Genomic DNA, 21,094 nt, shown 5'->3' on the forward strand with positions numbered 1-21,094 from the left:
TAACTAGCAGCTACAGTACAGTAGCTAGTAAAGTTAGTGGGAGAGGATTGGCAGGGAGGGACATAAGGATAGGGCAGCCGTGCTTCTAGCCCCTTGGCAACTTTGCAATATATATATTTTTTATGTGGTATTTCTTACATTATTAGCCCAGATTTGTGTTATTACATACTGCCGGGAAGAATTTTTGGATATCAGAGCGGCGGTAACTCACCAGCATTACAACCAGGAATACGACTCACCCGAATCGGATCCTTTGTTCATACCCTCCAGGGCAATTGAACTGATTGTTTTGATCACACGGACTGGGATATGTTCCGGGTAGCCTCTGGCAATAACATCGACGAATACGATGACTGAGTTTATCATGAAGTGTATAAGAGATGTTGTACCCACTGTGACTATTAAAACCTACCCTAACCAGAAACCGTGGATAGATGGCAGCATTCGCACGAACCACTGCATTTAACCATGGCAAGGTGACTGGGAATATGTCCGGATACAAACAGTGTAGTTATTCCCTCCGTAAGGTAATCAAACAGGCAAAATTCCAGTATAGAGATAAAGGCTCAGACACTAGACGTATGTGGCATGGTCTACAGACGATCACGGACTACAAAAGGGAAAACCAGCCACGTCACGGACACTGACGTCTTGCTTCCAGACAAGCTAAACACCTTCACCCGCTTTGTGGATAACACAGTGCCACCGACGCGGCCCGCTACCAAGGACTGTGGGCTCTCCTTTTCCGTGGCCGACGTGAGTAAGACATTTAAGCGTGTTAACCTTCGCAAGGCTGCCGGCCCAGACAGCATCCCTAGCCAAGTCCTCAGAGCATGTGCAGACCAACTGGCTGGAGTGTTTGAATATGTCCGGAATCTCCCTATCCCAGTCTGCTATCCCCACATGCTTCAAGATGGCCACCATTGTTCCTGTACCCAAGAAAGCAATGCTAACTGAACTAAATGATTATCGCCCCATAGCACTCACTTCTGTCTTCATGAAGTGCTTTGAGAAACTAGTCAAGGATCATATCACTTCCACCTTAACTGACACCCTAGACCCACTTCAATTTGCTTACCGCCCCCAATAGATCCACAGACGATACAATCGCCTTTGCACTGCACACTGCTCTATTCCATCTGGACAAGAGGAATACCAATGTAAGAATGCTGTTCATTGACTATAACTCAGCATTCAACACCATAGTACCCTTCAAGCTCATCATTAATCTCGAGGCCCTGGGTCTGAACCCTGCCCTGTGCAACTGGGTGCTGGACTTCCTGACGGGCCGCCCCCCAAGTGGTGAAGGTAGAAAACAACACCTCCACTTCGCCGATCCTCAACACTGGGGCCCCACAAGGGTGCATGCTCAGCCCCCTTCTGTACTCCCTGTTCACCTATGACTGTGTGGCCACGCACGCCTCTAATCACGTTTGCAGACGACACAACAGTAGTAGGCCAGTAGACAGCCTATAGGGAGGAGGTGAGGGCCCTGGGAGTGTGGTGCCGGAAAATAACCTCTAACTCAACATCAACAAAATGAAGGAGCTGATCGTGAACTTCAGGAAACAGCAGAAGGAACACCCCCCTATCCACATCGACGGGACCGCAGTGGAGAAGGTGGAAAGTTCCTCGGTGTACACATCACTGACAAACTGAAATGGCCCACCTACACAGATAGTGTGGTGAAGAAGGCGTAACAGCGCCTCTTCAACCTGAGGAGGCTGAAGAGATTTGGCTTGGCACCTAAATCCCTCACAAACTTTTACAGATGCACAATTGAGAGCATCCTGTCAGGCTGTATCACCGCCGTGTACGTCAACTCCACCGCTCGCAACCGCAGGACTCTCCAGAGGGTGGTGCGGTCTGCCCAACACATCACCGGTGGGCAAACTACCTTCCCTCCAGGACACCTACAGCACCCAATGTCACAGGAAGGCCAAAAAGATCATCAAGGACAACAACCATCCAAGTCACTGCCTGTTCACCCCGCTATCATCCAGAATGCGAGGTCAGTACAGGTGCATCAAAGCTGGGACGGAGAGACTGAAAAACAGCTTCTATCTCAAGGCGATCAGACTGTTAAATAGCCATTACTAGCACATTTGAGGCTGCTGCCCTATATACATAGACTTCAAATCATTGGCCACTTTAATAATGGAACACGAGTCACTTTAATAATGTTTACATATTTTGCATTACTCATCTCATATGCAAACTCAGCAAAAAAAGAAACGTCCCTTTTTCAGGACCCTGTCTTTCAAAGATAACTCTTAAAAATGCAAATAACTTCACAGATCTTCATTGTAAAGGGTTTATGCTTGTTCAATGAACCATAAACAATTAATGAACATGCACCTGTGGAAAGGTCATTAAGACACTAACAGCTTACAGACGGTAGGCAATTAAGGCCACAGTTATGAAAAGGTAGGACATTAAAGAGACCTTTCTATTGACTCTGAAAAACACCAAAAGAAAGATTCCCAGGGTCCCTGCTCATCTGTGTGATGCTGCAAGGAGGCATGAGGACTACAGATGTGGCCAGGGCAATAAATTGCAATGTCCGTACTGTGAGACGCCTAAGACAGAGCTACAGGGGGACAGGACGAACAGCTGATCGTCCTCGCAGTGGCAGACCACGCGTAACAACACCTGCACAGGATCGGTACATCTGAACATCACACCTGCGGGACAGGTACAGGATGGCAACAACAACGGCCTGAGTTACACCAGAAATGCACAATCCCTCCATCAGTGCCCAGACTGTCCGCAATAGGCTGAGAGAGGCTGGACTGAGGGCTTGTAGGCCTGTTGTAAAGGCAGGTCCTCGCCAAACATCACCTTCAACAACGTCGCCTATGGACACAAATCCACCATCGCTGGACGAAACAGGACAGGCAAAAAGTGCTCTTCACTGATGAGTCGCGGTTTTGTCTCACCAGAAGTGGTGGTCGGATTCACGTTTATCGTCGAAGGAATGAGTATTACACCGAGGTCTGTACTCTGGAGCGGGATCGATTTGGAGGTGGAGGGTCCGTCATGGTCTGGGGCGGTGTGTCACAGCATCATCGGACTGAGCTTGTTGTCATTGCAGGCAATCTCAACGCTGTACGTTATTTTGTTTTTTATTTTATTTCACCTTTTATTTAACCAGGTAGATCAGTTGAGAACAAGTTCTCATTTACAACTGTGACCTGGCCAAGATAAAGCAAAGCAGTGGGACACAAACAACACAGAGTTACATGGGATAAACAAACGTACAGTCAATAACACAATAGAAAAATCTATATACAGTGTGTGCAAATGTAATTAAACACTGGAGTGATAGATGTGCAGAAGATGAATGTGCTGGGGTGCAAAGGAGCAAAAAAATGACTAACGATATGGGGACGGGGTAGTTGGGTGGGCTATGTACAGGTGCAATGATCGGTAAGCTACTCTGACAGCTGATGCTTAAAGTTAGTGAGGGAGATATGACTCCAGCTTCACTGGGGTGACCAGTGAAATATACCTGCTGGAGCGTGTGCTACGGGTGGGTGCTGCTATGGTGACCAGTGAACTGAGATAAGGCAGGGCTTTACCTCGCAAAGACTTATAGATGACCTGGAGCCAGTGGGTTTGGCGACGAATATGAAGCAAGGGCCAGCCAATGAGAGCATACAGGTCGCAGTGGTGGGTAGTATATGCGGCTTTGGTGACAAAACGGATGGCACTGTGATAGACTACATCCAATTTGCTGAGGAGAGTGTTGGAGGCTATTTTGTAAATGTCATCGCCGAAGTCAGGGATCGGCAGGATAGTCAGTTTTACGAGGGTATGTTTGGCAGCATGAGTGAAGGATGCTTTGTTGCGAAATAGGAAGCCGATTCTAGATTTAATTTTGGATTGGAGATGCTTAATGTGAGTCTGGAAGGAGAGTTTACAGTCTAACCAGATACCTAGCCGGCTACCTAGGTATTTGTTCTAAGTCAGAACCGTCCAGAGTACTGATGCTAGGCGGGCGGGTGCGGGCAGCGATCGGTTGAAGAGCATGCATTTCGTTTTACTTGCATTTAAGAGCAGTTGGAGGCCTCAGAAGGAGAGTTGTATGGCATTGAAGCTCGTCTGGAGGTTTGTTAACACAGTGTCCAAAGAAGGGCCAGAAGAATACAGAATGGTGTCGTCTGCGTATAGGTGGATCAGAGAATCACCAGCAGCAAGAGCGACATCATTGATGTATACAGAGAAAAGAGTCGGCCTGAGAATTGAACCCTGTGGCACCCCCATAGACTGCCAGAGTCCCGGACAACAGGCCCTCCGATTTGACTATGGCTATGGCTATGCACACGTACAGGAGACACCATGCGCTCTACCGCATAACACGGTGTCTGCCCGTACTCTCGCACTCCACGATAAGCATAGGGAGTTGGCGCAGGTCTCCTACCTGACTTCGCCACACTCCGTTGTAGCCCCCCCCACCCAAAAAATGTTGGGCTGACTCACAGGCTTCCTACCGCGTCGTCGTGCTGCCTCCATTCGCCGGTATCCCTCCTCACACTGCTCCAGAGAATCCCAGGCAGGCTCCGGCATTCTCCCTGGGTCGATCGCCCACCTGTCGATCTCCTCCCACGTAGTATAGTCCAGACTCTGCTCCCATTGCCATAAATCCTGTGTAGGTTGCTCCTGCTGCTGCTTAACACGCTGCTTGGTCCTGGTATGGTGGGTAATTCTGTCACGATCGTCTTGATGAGGAAGAGTGGACCAAGGCGCAGCGTGATAACAATACATATTTCTTTATTGATGAGAAGACGAAAACGAAACGAACACTATACAAACTAAACAAAACAACAAACAGACGACCGTGAAGCTATTCAAACAATAAGTGCAGACACTGGCAACTTACACATAGACAATTACCCACAATAGCCTAATGCCTATGGCTGCCTTAAATATGGATCCCAATCAGAGACAATGATAGACAGCTGTCTCTGGGTGAGAACAATTCAGGCAACCATAGACATACCTAGACACCTACACTAAACACAACCCCATAAACTCTACAAAACCCCCTATACAATACAACCACCCAAGACGAGACAAATACACACAAACATCCCCCCTGTCACACCCTGACCTAACCAAAATAATACAGAAAACAAAGATAACTAAGGCCAGGGCGTGACAGGTATAAACTTTCATTTCTAGGCTATAGGTTGTAGCAATCTCTTGATTGGTATAGGGCAAATTTGAGTATCATGTAGTAGCCAAACCTATTGATGTCACATTGAGCTGGGTGAATGGGAATATGAATGACAGTCATCCGATATTCTGAAATCGAAATAAGGCCGTGGTAATAAAACAAAATCCTCCATAATCTTCAACAGCACCAACCGGCACTGCTGTGTATATAGTGTGAAGTGTGTCCTCATTTAGTAGTTGCATTCTGCTGCAGTGCGGTCTGGTAAGGCAACTTAAAGTGCGTGAAATCATAGTATTTTACTGTCAACCATTGTTGCCTTTAATGCTCATTCAGACCACCAGAGGGCATCTTTGAGCACATCTTCTCTCATAAGTATCCAGGGCTGAATACTTATGTAAATAAGGTATTTCTGTTTTTATTTTTAATAAATATGCAACATTTTTTTTTTTTAAACAGTTTTTGCTTTGTCATTTTGAGGTATTGTGTGTTGATTGATGATGAAAAAAATAATTTCATACATTTTTAGAATAAGGCTGTAACGTAACAAAATGTGGAGAAAGTCAAGGGGTCTGAATACTTTCCGAATGCAATGTATATTAGCAAATACTTTAGCTACCATGATGGGGATATGATGGAGATATCTTGTTTGCGGTAAGCAAATGTGAGCTGATGGGCCATCAGTGCGGAATAGGCTAGACTAGAATGGTATAGAACAGAATAGCATTGACTAGAATAGAGAAGGATTAGCCGGTGTGTTCATCATTTGACTTTCATTTAACAATTAATACTGGATATCTTAAATACTCTGGCTTTAATATAAAAAAAGGCACATTAACTTGTGGTGAGTTGCACTTACCACTTGTGCAGTAGGCACTCAATTCTCTTACAATACAGGTCTATTATTCATTAGTGAGAGAAAATGTATAGACTGACATCTCGTGAACTGTTGAGGAACTGCAGTGTTGCCGATAGACTGAAATGTCGACTGAATAAGGTTGAACCGGATGCTGTTTCATTTGTGTTGAAATTTGAAACATTAACGGTTTTTGATCATTTTAATCAATACAAATAATGGTTTCACTATTAGTGTGCTGTGTGTGTGCGTTCTGGACAGGTCTCCGCGCCTCTCGAAAGCTCTGGAATAACGAGAACTTTCCTTTGCTGCGCTTCCAATGCGTGCGCCTCGCAGCCTGCGTCATTGCACAGGAATGCTGCGCTCTCATGAGCAATGTAGTCGGAGAGTTCGAGAAATGGCTAGAAATCACGAGTGATATTTTTTAGGTAATGGGGATGGTATATATTCTGGTGAAGTACATTCAGATTCAAACATCGACTCAACGAGAATACTAAAGGGAAAAGAAAGCAAGAAACGAGAAGAGACACTTTCAACAGACCTCTACATTCATAAACTGTAAGTAAAGGGAAATTAATTCAGTACCCTATTTTCATAATGGCTGTGACAGTTATAAACTTGATAGAATAAAAAAGTATGCTATGTTGGTTGTGTGGACATAGACGATTTAGCTATAACATTATGCCAGAATATTTGGTTAACTAATAAAGAAATAATATTATAAAAATATAATATTATAAAAGCATTTATTATGTTATTTCATTGGACAGACTAGGCCTACTTTATTTTTTTGTTGCATATTATTATTTATTATAATTAGTTATTTCTTCATTTTAAGAAGACCTGCTCTAATGCTGTGAAGATAACACAATATTATTCATTTGTGTTCATAGAAAAAATGTAGGCCTGTTGTGAAAAGAGTTTCTCTGTAATAGATTAGCAGAAATGATTGTGTCTAACACTAATATAAATATATATATATATATATGTGTATAACACTAATATATAACACTAATATATATATATATATATATGTATAACACTAATATATAACACTAATATATATATATATATATATGTGTATAACACTAATATATAACACTAATATATATATATATATATGTGTATAACACTAATATATAACACTAATATATATATATATATGTATAACACTAATATATAACACTAATATATATATATATATGTGTATAACACTAATATATAACACTAATATATATATATATATATGTATGTATAACACTAATATATATATATATGTGTATAACACTAATATATAACACTAATATATATATATATATATGTGTATAACACTAATATATAACACTAATATATATATATATATGTATAACACTAATATATAACACTAATATATATATATATATGTGTATAACACTAATATATAACACTAATATATATATATTTATGTATAACACTAATATATAACACTAATATATAACACTAATATATATATATATATGTATAACACTAATATATAACACTAATATATATATATATATATGTGTATAACACTAATATATATATATATGTATAACACTAATATATAACACTAATATATATATATATGTGTATAACACTAATATATAACACTAATATATATATATATATATGTATGTATAACACTAATATATATATATATGTGTATAACACTAATATATAACACTAATATATATATATATATATATATGTGTATAACACTAATATATAACACTAATATATATATATATATATATATATGTATAACACTAATATATAACACTAATATATATATATATATATGTGTATAACACTAATATATAACACTAATATATATATATTTATGTATAACACTAATATATAACACTAATATATAACACTAATATATATATATATATGTATAACACTAATATATAACACTAATATATATATATATATATGTGTATAACACTAATATATAACACTAATATATATATATATATGTGTATAACACTAATATATAACACTAATATATATATATATATATGTATAACACTAATATATAACACTAATATATATATATATATATATGTATAACACTAATATATAACACTAATATATATATATATATGTGTATAACACTAATATGTAACACAAACGTTGACAACAGTGTTGTTTTCAGACCTGAGTTCAAATGCTTAGTATTGTTTTTCAAGGACTTTAAAATACCAGTACATTTTGAAATATAAGTAGTTGAATATTGGAATGTGTTTGGAAATACATTTGGAAAGTATTACCATGTATTTGAAAATTCTCAAATACACAGACAAGTGTATTTTAAAATTAAAATATTCCATGCATTTGAACCCAGGATTGTTTGTTCCTAGGTGCATTTGAAATGTATTTGGAGACAAGTATTTGAAAATTGTTTCAAATATTTTAAATAGAAGTGGCCACATTATTTGAAAATATTCAAATACACAGAAAATAAGAATACAAATACTTAAATACGCATGTATTTGAACCCAGGTTTGGTTGTTATTCAAGTATATTTAGGCTAACATCTCTGTTGGTGGAGATTGACATTACTTGCAGCTAGGTTTTCGTAGAATAATAACGATTTCTAAAATATTATTTCATTCATTTGTAGGCAACTAACTCCAAACCATCAAGATGTCATCAGCTAAAGGCCCGTCTATCGGCATTGACTTGGGCACCACCTACTCCTGTGTGGGGGTGTTCCAGCATGGCAAAGTGGAGATCATCGCCAACGACCAGGGCAACAGGACCACGCCCAGCTATGTGGCCTTCACAGACACTGAGAGACTCATCGGAGACGCAGCAAAGAACCAGGTGGCCATGAACCCCAACAACACTGTTTTCGACGCCAAACGCCTGATTGGCCGAAAGTTCAACGATCAGGTCGTGCAAGCCGACATGAAGCACTGGCCCTTCAAGGTGGTCAGCGACGGAGGAAAGCCTAAAGTTCAGGTAGATTACAAAGGGGAGAACAAATCCTTCAACCCAGAGGAGATCTCCTCCATGGTCCTGGTGAAGATGAGGGAGATCGCTGAGGCTTACCTGGGCCAGAAGGTGTCCAATGCAGTCATCACAGTCCCTGCCTACTTCAACGACTCACAGAGACAGGCCACTAAGGACGCTGGAGTGATCGCTGGGCTGAATGTGCTGAGGATCATCAACGAGCCCACGGCGGCAGCCATCGCCTACGGCATGGACAAAGGCAAGTCCAGGGAACGCAACGTCCTGATTTTTGACCTGGGTGGGGGCACCTTTGACGTGTCCATCCTGACCATCGAGGATGGGATCTTTGAGGTGAAGGCCACGGCTGGAGACACTCACCTGGGCGGGGAGGACTTTGACAACCGCCTGGTTAGTCACTTTGTGGAGGAGTTCAAGAGGAAACACAAGAAGGACATCAGCCAGAACAAGCGGGCTCTGAGGAGGCTGAGGACAGCCTGCGAGAGGGCCAAGAGAACACTGTCCTCCAGCTCCCAGGCCAGCATTGAGATTGACTCCCTCTTTGAGGGCATCGACTTCTACACCTCCATCACCAGGGCTCGTTTTGAGGAGATGTGTTCCGACCTCTTCAGGGGAACCCTGGAGCCTGTGGAGAAAGCCCTGAGGGATGCCAAGATGGACAAGGCCCAAATCCACGACGTCGTCCTGGTCGGAGGCTCCACCCGGATCCCCAAGGTCCAGAAGCTCCTGCAGGACTTTTTCAACGGCCGAGAGCTAAACAAGAGCATCAACCCAGACGAGGCGGTGGCCTACGGCGCTGCCATCCAGGCGGCCATCTTGTCTGGCGACAAGTCTGAGAACGTCCAGGACCTGCTGCTGCTGGATGTGGCTCCCCTGTCCCTGGGCATCGAAACCGCCGGAGGGGTCATGACCGCCCTGATCAAACGCAACACCACCATCCCATCCAAACAGACCCAGACCTTCACCACTTACTCCGACAACCAGCCCGGGGTCATGATCCAGGTCTACGAGGGAGAGAGAGCCCTGACCAAGGACAACAACCTCCTGGGGAAGTTTGAGCTCTCTGGGATCCCCCCTGCCCCACGAGGAGTCCCTCAGATCGAGGTGACCTTTGACATCGACGCCAACGGCATTCTGAACGTATCAGCGGTGGACAAGAGCACGGGCAAAGAGAACAAGATCACCATCACCAACGACAAGGGCCGGCTCAGCAAAGAGGACATTGAGAGGATGGTGCAGGACGCTGACAAATACAAAGCTGAGGATGACGCACAGAGGGAGAAGATAGCAGCCAAGAACTCCCTGGAGTCGTACGCCTTCAATATGAAGAGCAGCGTGGAGGACGACAACATGAAAGGCAAGATCAGCGAGGAGGACAAAAAGAAAGTGGTGGACAGGTGCGACCAGACCATTTCCTGGTTGGAGAACAACCAGCTGGGCGACAAAGAGGACTATGAGCATCAGCTAAAGGATCTGGAGAAAGTATGCCAGCCTATCATTACCAAGCTGTACCAGCAGGGAGGGATGCCCACAGGTTGCTGTGGAGATCAGGCACGGACCAGCTCTGGTGCCAGCTCCCAAGGCCCAACCATTGAAGAGATTGACTAAAGTGAGGGACTTGTATAAAGGACTTTTCAAAATGCATTAGTATCACTGCATACAATTTGCTATTCAGGAAATACTTTGTACTTATAAAAAACACACTGTACATCTTTTGTTTCATACCATATTGCATTGCTGGACATTGCAAATAAAATGTATTTAAATATGTTTCTTGGTCTGTTGGCTGTTTTCTAGAATTCCTTCTCATCATAACACATTGATTATTCACATATTTATAATAATTTTTACACAATACCATGAAATATTGTAAACAAAACTTTGATAGACAGCTAAACCACCAGAGATAGGAGAACAAGTGAAGACACCCTAATGGCCACAATGTTTAGCTTATCAACTCTTTATTCTGCGATAACATCTGATACAATCACTATGGTACTTCTTGGAAAAAGAGGCACAAATACATTCTGGCACATATTAAAAAAACAATTACAGGTCACATTTTTCCTTACTTTGTGCTTATTGGTGTCAAGCTCAAAGAACCAAATACTGTATATTTGACTGATTTTGGAGTATTTCAAGTGGAACTGACAGCATTTGAACTACTTTGCAGATATGAAACAAACGGACAATCATAATATCAGTAAAACATATCAAATTCCCAGTTTATGCTTCAAAACCAACTTGATAAGAGGTTTTAAAAATAGGTTCTATTTGACTCAAAATTACATGTTGTACAGTAAGGCATTGTTGGCAGAATAGATAGATGCAGTTCAATGCATGATTAATATAATTCGCCAATACATTTCTTGGTAGTCCAAAAAATATTTCTATCAGGTTGTAAATTATGGCTGGCCTGGTACATTGTTTGCTGCCGCCACCCATTCGGGATGCACTGTTTCAGTTTCAATGACTTCATATTTTGAACAAAAACGGACGACTGTAAATAAGGCTGGGAATGTCAATACAATGAAACTATAAGGTGTTCACCCATAAGAACCGGTTTTAAATTAAAATTTTACAACAACCTATAGCTAAGTTGTTGTTATTTGGTGATAAATACTTTTTGATTCGGGTCACAGCATATTATGCACATCTGCAAGTGTAGCTTGTCCTTCTTGTTTTGTAAAACAAATAGCCTATGTCTGGCGAATTCGTTGGGTAAATTGACTTCAATGATTTAAAACCTAGGAGGCTCATGGTTCTCACCCCCTTCCATAGACTGACACAATAATTATGACTACACCTGGAGGACATCCTCCAACCTATCAGAGCTCTTTCAGTATGAACTAACAAGTTTTCCATCCAAAGGATCTGATAATTAATTTAGTACTGAAAGCATAAGCTACAGCTAGCTAGCACTGCAGTGAGTAGTTGACTCAAAGAGAGAAAGGTAATAGTTGAAGCAGCATAGAGAGAGAGAGAGCTAGCTATATTTCATTTTATTTTCTCTTCTTCTTAGTCTACCTTTCACTTAGCTATTGCAGCTAATTTTGCCTACCCAAAGAACCGGACTCAAACAGAGAGGAATGCTATTTATGTTAGCTAGCTGGCTAAGGCTATCCAACACTGCAACTCTTCCAAGTCAATGTAAGCTTTTGGTTTTATAAATGTATTGACACCGGGGCCCGCTGGTTTAACTGCTAAACTACTTGCTGTACACTGTAATGTGTGATTGTACACTTGGGATTCGATTGTGGGTTTACTAATGTGTTGGTTCCATTTAGTTTTGTTTTAATATAACCTTGATATGGTGACGATGTAGGTTGTGTAGCGGTTAGTGGTTATGGTGTGAAGGTTTGGCATGGAGAGGTTTTTGTGCCTAGTCACAGACAGCTGTTGTGTTGTGTACTGAAGTCCACAAGTGAAGGGAAAAGGTGAGAGGAGGAAAGCTTGTAGATGCGAGAAGGAATGTTACAACAAGTAAAGTCATAATGCTTTATGTGGCTGCTATGAAATTGAACTGTGTGTGTGGGTGATCAGGGGTGTATTCATTCTGACGATTATGTTGCAAAATGTTTCTTCAACAGAACGAAATGGGGCGGGACCTACCTGAATTTGTCCAATAGAACCTTTCGAAACATTTTGAAACTGTTTGGACTAAAAATTACACCCCAGATCAGCTAGATGCAGGCGAGAGTGTGCAAGGCGGTATTGAATGTGTCTCTGCCTGTCACCTTGATCACTCCAATTTGTCTCTCGACCTGTGCACCTTTTTTTATTTTTTTTATTTATTTCACCTTTATTTAACCAGGTAGGCTAGTTGAGAACAAGTTCTCATTTACAACTGCGACCTGGCCAAGATAAAGCATAGCAGTGTGAACAGACAACAACACAGAGTTACACATGGAGTAAACAATAAACAAGTAAATAACACAGTAGGGGGGGGGGGAAATTAGTCTATATACATTGTGTGCAAAAGGCATGAGGAGGCAGGCAATAAATAGGCCATAGGAGCGAATAATTACAATTTAGCAGATTAACACTGGAGTGATAAATCATCAGAGGATCATGTGCAAGTAGAGATACTGGTGTGCAAAAGAGCAGAAAAGTAAATAAATAAAAACAGTAAGGGGATGAGGTAGCTAAATTGGGTGGGCTGTTTACAGATGGACTATGTACAGCTACAGCGATCGGTTAGCTGCTCAGATAGCAGATGTTTAAAGTTGGTGAGGGAAATAAAAGTCTCCAACTTCAGCAATTTTTGCAATTCATTCCAGTCACAGGCAGCAGAGAACTGGAAGGAAAGGCGGCCAAATGAGGTGTTGGCTTTTGGGATGATCAGTGAGATATTATACCTACGGTATAAACTTTCATTTCTAGGCTATAGGTTGTAGCAATCTCTTGATTGGTATAGGGCAAATTTGAGTATCATGTAGTAGCCAAACCTATTGATGTCACATTGAGCTGGGTGAATGGGAATATGAATGACAGTCATCCGATATTCTGAAATCGAAATAAGGCCGTGGTAATAAAACAAAATCCTCCATAATCTTCAACGGCACCAACCGGCACTGCTGTGTATATAGTGTGAAGTGTGTCCTCATTTAGTAGTTGCATTCTGCTGCAGTGGGGTATGATAAGGCAACTTAAAGTGCGTGAAATCATAGTATTTTACTGTCAACCATTGTTGCCTTTAATGCTCATTCAGACCACCAGAGGGCATCTTTGAGCACATCTTCTCTCATAAGTATCCAGGGCTGAATACTTATGTAAATAAGGTATTTCTGTTTTTATTTTTAATAAATATGCAACAATTTCAAAAAAACAGTTTTTGCTTTGTCATTTTGAGGTATTGTGTGTTGATTGATGATGAAAAAAATAATTTCATACATTTTTAGAATAAGGCTGTAACGTAACAAAATGTGGAGAAAGTCAAGGGGAATAGAGAAGAGATTAGAAGGATTAGCCGGTGTGTTCATCATTTGTCTTTCATTTAACAAATAATACTGGATATCTTAAATACTCTGGCTTTAATATTTAAAAAAAGGATCTTCCCTGGAGGCACTTACCACTTGTGCAGTAGGCACTCAATTCTCTTACAATACAGGTCTATTATTCATTAGTGAGAAAAAATGTATAGACTGACATCTCGTGAACTGTTGAGGAACTGCAGTGTTGCCGATAGACTGAAATGTCGACTGAATAAGGTTGAACCGGATGCTGTTTCATTTATGTTGAAATTTGAGTCATTAACAGTTTTTGATCATTTTAATCAATACAAATAATGGTTTCACTATTAGTGTGCTGTGTGTGTGCGTTCTGGACAGGTCTCCGCGCCTCTCGAACGCTCTGGAATAACGAGAACTTTCATTTGTTGCGCTTCCGATGCGTGCTCCTCGCAGCCTGCGTCATTGCACAGGAATGCTGCGCTCTCATGAGCAATGTAGTCGGAGAGTTCGAGAAATGGCTAGAAATCACGAGTGATCTTTTTTAGGTAATGGGGATGGTATATATTCTGGTGACGTACATTCAGAGTCAAACATCGACTCAACGAGAATACTAAAGGGAAAAGAAAGCAAGAAAAGAGAAGAGACACTTTCAACAGACCTCTACATTCATAAACTGTAAGTACAGGGAAATTAATTCAGTACCCTATTTTCATAATGGCTGTGACAGTTATAAACTTGATAAAATAAAAAAGTATGCTATGTTGGTTGTGTGAACATAGACGATTTAGCTATAACATTATGCCAGAATATTTGGTTAACTAATAAAGAAATAATATTTTAAAAATATATTATAAAAGCATTTATTATGTTATTTCATTGGACAGACTAGGCCTACTTTATTTTTTTGTTGCATATTATTATTTATTATAATTAGTTATTTCTTCATTTTAAGAAGACCTGCTCTAATGCTGTGAAGATAACACAATATTATTCAGTTGTGTTCATAGAAAAAATGTAGGCCTGTTGTGAAAAGAGTTTCTCTGTAATAGATTAGCAGAAATGATTGTGTCTAACACTAATATATATATATATATATATATGTGTATAACACTAATATATAACACTAATATATATATATATATATATGTATAACACTAATATATAACACTAATATATAACACTAATATATATATATATATATATATATATATGTATAACACTAATATATAACACTAATATATATATATATATATATGTATAACACTAATATATAACACTAATATATATATATATGTATAACACTAATATATAACACTAATATATATATATATATATATATATATATATATATATGTGTATAACACTAATATATAACACTAATATATATATATATATATATGTATAACACTAATATATAACACTAATATATATATATATATATGTATAACACTAATATATAACACTAATATATATATATATATATGTATAACAGTAATATATAACACTAATATATATATATATATATATATGTATAACACTAATATATAACACTAATATATATATATATATATATATATATATGTGTATAACACTAATATATAACACTAATATATATATATATATATATATAACACTAATATATATATATATATATGTATAACACTAATATATAACACTAATATATATATATATATGTGTATAACACTAATATATAACACTAATATATATATATATATATGTATAACACTAATATATAACACTAATATATATATATATATATATATATATATGTATAACACTAATATATAACACTAATATATATATATATATATATATATATATATATGTATAACACTAATATATAACACTAATATATATATATATATATATATATATATATATATGTATAACACTAATATGTAACACTAATATATATATATATATATATATATATGTATAACACTAATATATAACACTAATATATATATATATATATGTGTATAACACTAATATATAACACAAACGTTGACAACAGTGTTGTTTTCAGACCTGGGTTCAAATGCTTAGTATTGTTTTTCAAGGACTTTAAAATACCAGTACATTTTGAAATATAAGTAGTTGAATATTGGAATGTGTTTGGAAATACATTTGGAAAGTATTACCATGTATTTGAAAATTCTCAAATACACAGACAAGTGTATTTTAAAATTAAAATATTCCATGCATTTGAACCCAGGATTGTTTGTTCCTAGGTGCATTTGAAATGTATTTGGAGACAAGTATTTGAAAATTGTTTCAAATATTTTAAATAGAATTTGCCACATTATTTGAAAATATTCAAATACACAGAAAATAAGAATACAAATACTTAAATACACATGTATTTGAACCCAGGTTTGGTTGTTATTCAAGTATATTTAGGCTAACATCTCTGTTGGTGGAGATTGACATTACTTGCAGCTAGGTTTTCGTAGAATAATAACGATTTCTAAAATATTATTTCATTCATTTGTAGGCAACTAACTCCAAACCATCAAGATGTCATCAGCTAAAGGCCCGTCTATCGGCATTGACCTGGGCACCACCTACTCCTGTGTGGGGGTGTTCCAGCATGGCAAAGTGGAGATCATCGCCAACGACCAGGGCAACAGGACCACGCCCAGCTATGTGGCCTTCACAGACACTGAGAGACTCATCGGAGACGCAGCAAAGAACCAGGTGGCCATGAACCCCAACAACACTGTTTTCGACGCCAAACGCCTGATTGGCCGAAAGTTCAACGATCAGGTCGTGCAAGCCGACATGAAGCACTGGCCCTTCAAGGTGGTCAGCGACGGAGGAAAGCCTAAAGTTCAGGTAGATTACAAAGGTGAGAACAAATCCTTCAACCCAGAGGAGATCTCCTCCATGGTCCTGGTGAAGATGAGGGAGATCGCTGAGGCCTACCTGGGCCAGAAGGTGTCCAATGCAGTCATCACAGTCCCTGCCTACTTCAACGACTCACAGAGACAGGCCACTAAGGACGCTGGAGTGATCGCTGGGCTGAATGTGCTGAGGATCATCAACGAGCCCACGGCGGCAGCCATCGCCTACGGCATGGACAAAGGCAAGTCCAGGGAACGCAACGTCCTGATTTTTGACCTGGGTGGGGGCACCTTTGACGTGTCCATCCTGACCATCGAGGATGGGATCTTTGAGGTGAAGGCCACGGCTGGAGACACTCACCTGGGCGGGGAGGACTTTGACAACCGCCTGGTTAGTCACTTTGTGGAGGAGTTCAAGAGGAAACACAAGAAGGACATCAGCCAGAACAAGCGGGCTCTGAGGAGGCTGAGGACAGCCTGCGAGAGGGCCAAGAGAACACTGTCCTCCAGCTCCCAGGCCAGCATTGAGATTGACTCTCTCTTTGAGGGCATCGACTTCTACACCTCCATCACCAGGGCTCGTTTTGAGGAGATGTGTTCCGACCTCTTCAGGGGAACCCTGGAGCCTGTGGAGAAAGCCCTGAGGGATGCCAAGATGGACAAGGCCCAAATCCACGACGTCGTCCTGGTCGGAGGCTCCACCCGGATCCCCAAGGTTCAGAAGCTCCTGCAGGACTTTTTCAACGGCCGAGAGCTAAACAAGAGCATCAACCCAGACGAGGCGGTGGCCTACGGCGCTGCCATCCAGGCGGCCATCTTGTCTGGCGACAAGTCTGAGAACGTCCAGGACCTGCTGCTGCTGGATGTGGCTCCCCTGTCCCTGGGCATCGAAACCGCCGGAGGGGTCATGACCGCCCTGATCAAACGCAACACCACCATCCCATCCAAACAGACCCAGACCTTCACCACTTACTCCGACAACCAGCCCGGGGTCATGATCCAGGTCTACGAGGGAGAGAGAGCCCTGACCAAGGACAACAACCTCCTGGGGAAGTTTGAGCTCTCTGGGATCCCCCCTGCCCCACGAGGAGTCCCTCAGATCGAGGTGACCTTTGACATCGACGCCAACGGCATTCTGAACGTATCAGCGGTGGACAAGAGCACGGGCAAAGAGAACAAGATCACCATCACCAACGACAAGGGCCGGCTCAGCAAAGAGGACATTGAGAGGATGGTGCAGGACGCTGACAAATACAAAGCTGAGGATGACGCACAGAGGGAGAAGATAGCAGCCAAGAACTCCCTGGAGTCGTACGCCTTCAATATGAAGAGCAGCGTGGAGGACGACAACATGAAAGGCAAGATCAGCGAGGAGGACAAAAAGAAAGTGGTGGACAGGTGCGACCAGACCATTTCCTGGTTGGAGAACAACCAGCTGGGCGACAAAGAGGAGTATGAGCATCAGCTAAAGGAGCTGGAGAAAGTATGCCAGCCTATCATTACCAAGCTGTACCAGCAGGGAGGGATGCCCACAGGTTGCTGTGGAGATCAGGCACGGACCAGCTCTGGTGCCAGCTCCCAAGGCCCAACCATTGAAGAGATTGACTAAAGTGAGGGACTTGTATAAAGGACTTTTCAAAATGCATTAGTATCACTGCATACAATTTGCTATTCAGGAAATACTTTGTACTTATAAAAAACACACTGTACATCTTTTGTTTCATACCATATTGCATTGCTGGACATTGCAAATAAAATGTATTTAAATATGTTTCTTGGTCTGTTGGCTGTTTTCTAGAATTCCTTCTCATCATAACACATTGATTATTCAAATTTTTATAATATTTTTTACACAATACCATGAAATATTGTAAACAAAACTTTGATAGACAGCTAAACCACCAGAGATAGAAGAACAAGTGAAGACACCCTAATGGCCACAATGTTTAGCTTATCAACTCTTTATTCTGCGATAACATCTGATACAATCACTATGGTCCTTCTTGGAAAAAGAGGCACAAATACATTCTGGCACATATTAAAAAAACAATTACAGGTCACATTTTTCCTTACTTTGTGCTTATTGGTGTCAAGCTCAAAGAACCAAATACTGTATTTTCGACTGATTTTGGAGTATTTCAAGTGGAACTGACAGCATTTGAACTACTTTGCAGATATGAAACAAACGGACAATCATAAAATCAGTAAAACATATCAAATTCCCAGTTTATGCTTCAAAACCAACTTGATAAGAGGTTTTAAAAATAGGTTCTATTTGACTCAAAATTACATGTTGTACAGTAAGGCATTGTTGGCAGAATAGATAGATGCAGTTCAATGCAAAAAATATTTCTATCAGGTTGTAAATTATGGCCGGCCTGGTACATTGTTTGCTGCCACCACCCATTCGGGATGCACTGTTTCAGTTTCAATGACTTCATTTTTTGAACAAAAACGGACGACTGTAAATAAGGCTGGGAATGTCAATACAATAAAAGTATAAGGTGTTCACCCATAAAAGTATTATTTCATTACATGAAAAAGATGTTTTAAGTTAAAATGTTACAACAACCTATAGCTAAGTTGTTGTTATTTGGTGATAAATACTTTTTGATTAGGGTCACAGCATATTATGCACATCTGCAAGCGTAGCAGCAAAGGCTGGACAAATTATTTATCTATTTTGTTTTAAAACGTTAAGATGCTATATTCAGCATATGTACATAAGTGGACATTATAAAGGGCCATATTTTTTCTAATTAAACAATGGCCAGTTTGAGTCGCAGTTGCGCGTTGTTTTGTAAAACAAATAGCCTATGTCTGGCGAATTCGTTGGGTACATTGACTTCAATAATTCAAAACCTAGGAGCCTCGTGGTTCTCACCCCATTCCATAGACGTACACAATAATTATGACTACACCTGGAGGACATCCTCCAACCTATCAGAGCTCTTGCAGTATGAACTAACAAGTTTTCCATCCATAGGAGCTGATAATTAATTTAGTACTGAAAGCATAAGCTACAGCTAGCTAGCACTGCAGTGAGTAGTTGACTCAAAGAGAGAAAGGCAATAGTTGAAGCAGCATAGAGAGAGAGAGAGAGCTAGCTATATTTCATTTTATTTTTTCTTCTTCTTAGTCTACCTTTCACTTAGCTATTGCAGCTAATTTAGCCTACCCAAAGAACCAGACTCAAACAGAGAGGAATGATATTTATGTTAGCTAGCTGGCTAAGGCTATCCAACACTGCAACTCTTCCAAGTCAATGTAAGCTTTTGGTTTTATAAATGTATTGACACCGGGCCCGCTGGTTTAACTGCTAAACTACTTGCTGTACACTGTAATGTGTGATTGTACACTTGGGATTTGATTGTGGGTTTACCAATATGTTGGTTCCATTTTGTTTTGTTTTACTATAACCTTGATATGGTGACGATGTAGGTTGTGTAGCGGTTAGTGGTTATGGTGTGAAGGTTTGGCATGGAGAGGTTTTTGTGCCTAGTCACAGACAGCTGTTGTGTTGTGTACTGAAGTCCACAAGTGAAGGGAAAAGGTGAGAGGAGGAAAGCTTGTAGATGCGAGAAGGAATGTTACAACAAGTAAAGTCATAATGCTCTATGTGGCTGCTATGAAATTGAACTGTGTGTGGGGGTGATCAGGGGTGTATTCATTCTGACGATTATGTTGCAAAATGTTTCTTCAATAGAACAAAATGGGGCGGGACCTACCTGAATTTGTCCAATAGAACCTTTCGAAACGTTTTGAAACTGTTTGGACTAAAAATTACACCCCAGATCAGCTAGATGCAGGCGAGAGTGTGCAAGGCGGTATTGAATGTGTCTCCGCCTGTCACCTTGATCACTCCAATTTGTCTCTCGACCTGTGCACCTACGGTATTGTCACGATCGTCTTGAGGAAGAGTGGACCAAGGCGCAGCGTGATAACAATACATACTTCTTTATGGACGAGAAGACGAAAATGAAACGAACACTATACAAACTAAACAAAACAACAAACAGACGACCGTGAAGCTATTCAAACAATAAGTGCAGACACTGGCAACTTACACATAGACAATTACCCACAATAGCCTAATGCCTATGGCTGCCTTAAATATGGCTCCCAATCAGAGACAATGATAGACAGCTGTCTCTGATTGAGAACCATTCAGGCAACCATAGACATACCTAGACACCTACACTAAACACAACCCCATAAACTCTACAAAACCCCCTATACAATACAACCACCC

General features: G+C 40.2%; 2 protein-coding genes across 2 annotated transcripts; both read left to right on the forward strand.

Annotated features, from left to right (window-relative positions):
* The first annotated feature begins 6,464 nt into the window (after window positions 1–6,464).
* Window positions 6,465–10,796, forward strand: LOC120034057 (heat shock 70 kDa protein-like). The gene is made up of 2 exons (XM_038980473.1): window positions 6,465–6,590; window positions 8,677–10,796. Exon 2 carries the CDS (start codon window positions 8,700–8,702, stop codon window positions 10,632–10,634), a length of 1,935 nt encoding a protein of 644 aa, XP_038836401.1. The 5' UTR covers window positions 6,465–6,590; window positions 8,677–8,699; the 3' UTR covers window positions 10,635–10,796.
* A 3,723-nt stretch (window positions 10,797–14,519) lies between these two features.
* Window positions 14,520–18,613, forward strand: LOC120034038 (heat shock 70 kDa protein). The gene is made up of 2 exons (XM_038980435.1): window positions 14,520–14,653; window positions 16,494–18,613. The coding sequence occupies exon 2, from the start codon at window positions 16,517–16,519 to the stop codon at window positions 18,449–18,451; it is 1,935 nt and encodes a 644-aa protein (XP_038836363.1). The 5' UTR covers window positions 14,520–14,653; window positions 16,494–16,516; the 3' UTR covers window positions 18,452–18,613.
* Window positions 18,614–21,094: the final 2,481 nt, after the last annotated feature.

This window comes from Salvelinus namaycush, chromosome 3, assembly GCF_016432855.1.
Source record: "Salvelinus namaycush isolate Seneca chromosome 3, SaNama_1.0, whole genome shotgun sequence".
In the NCBI taxonomy this organism is placed as follows: domain Eukaryota; kingdom Metazoa; phylum Chordata; class Actinopteri; order Salmoniformes; family Salmonidae; genus Salvelinus; species Salvelinus namaycush.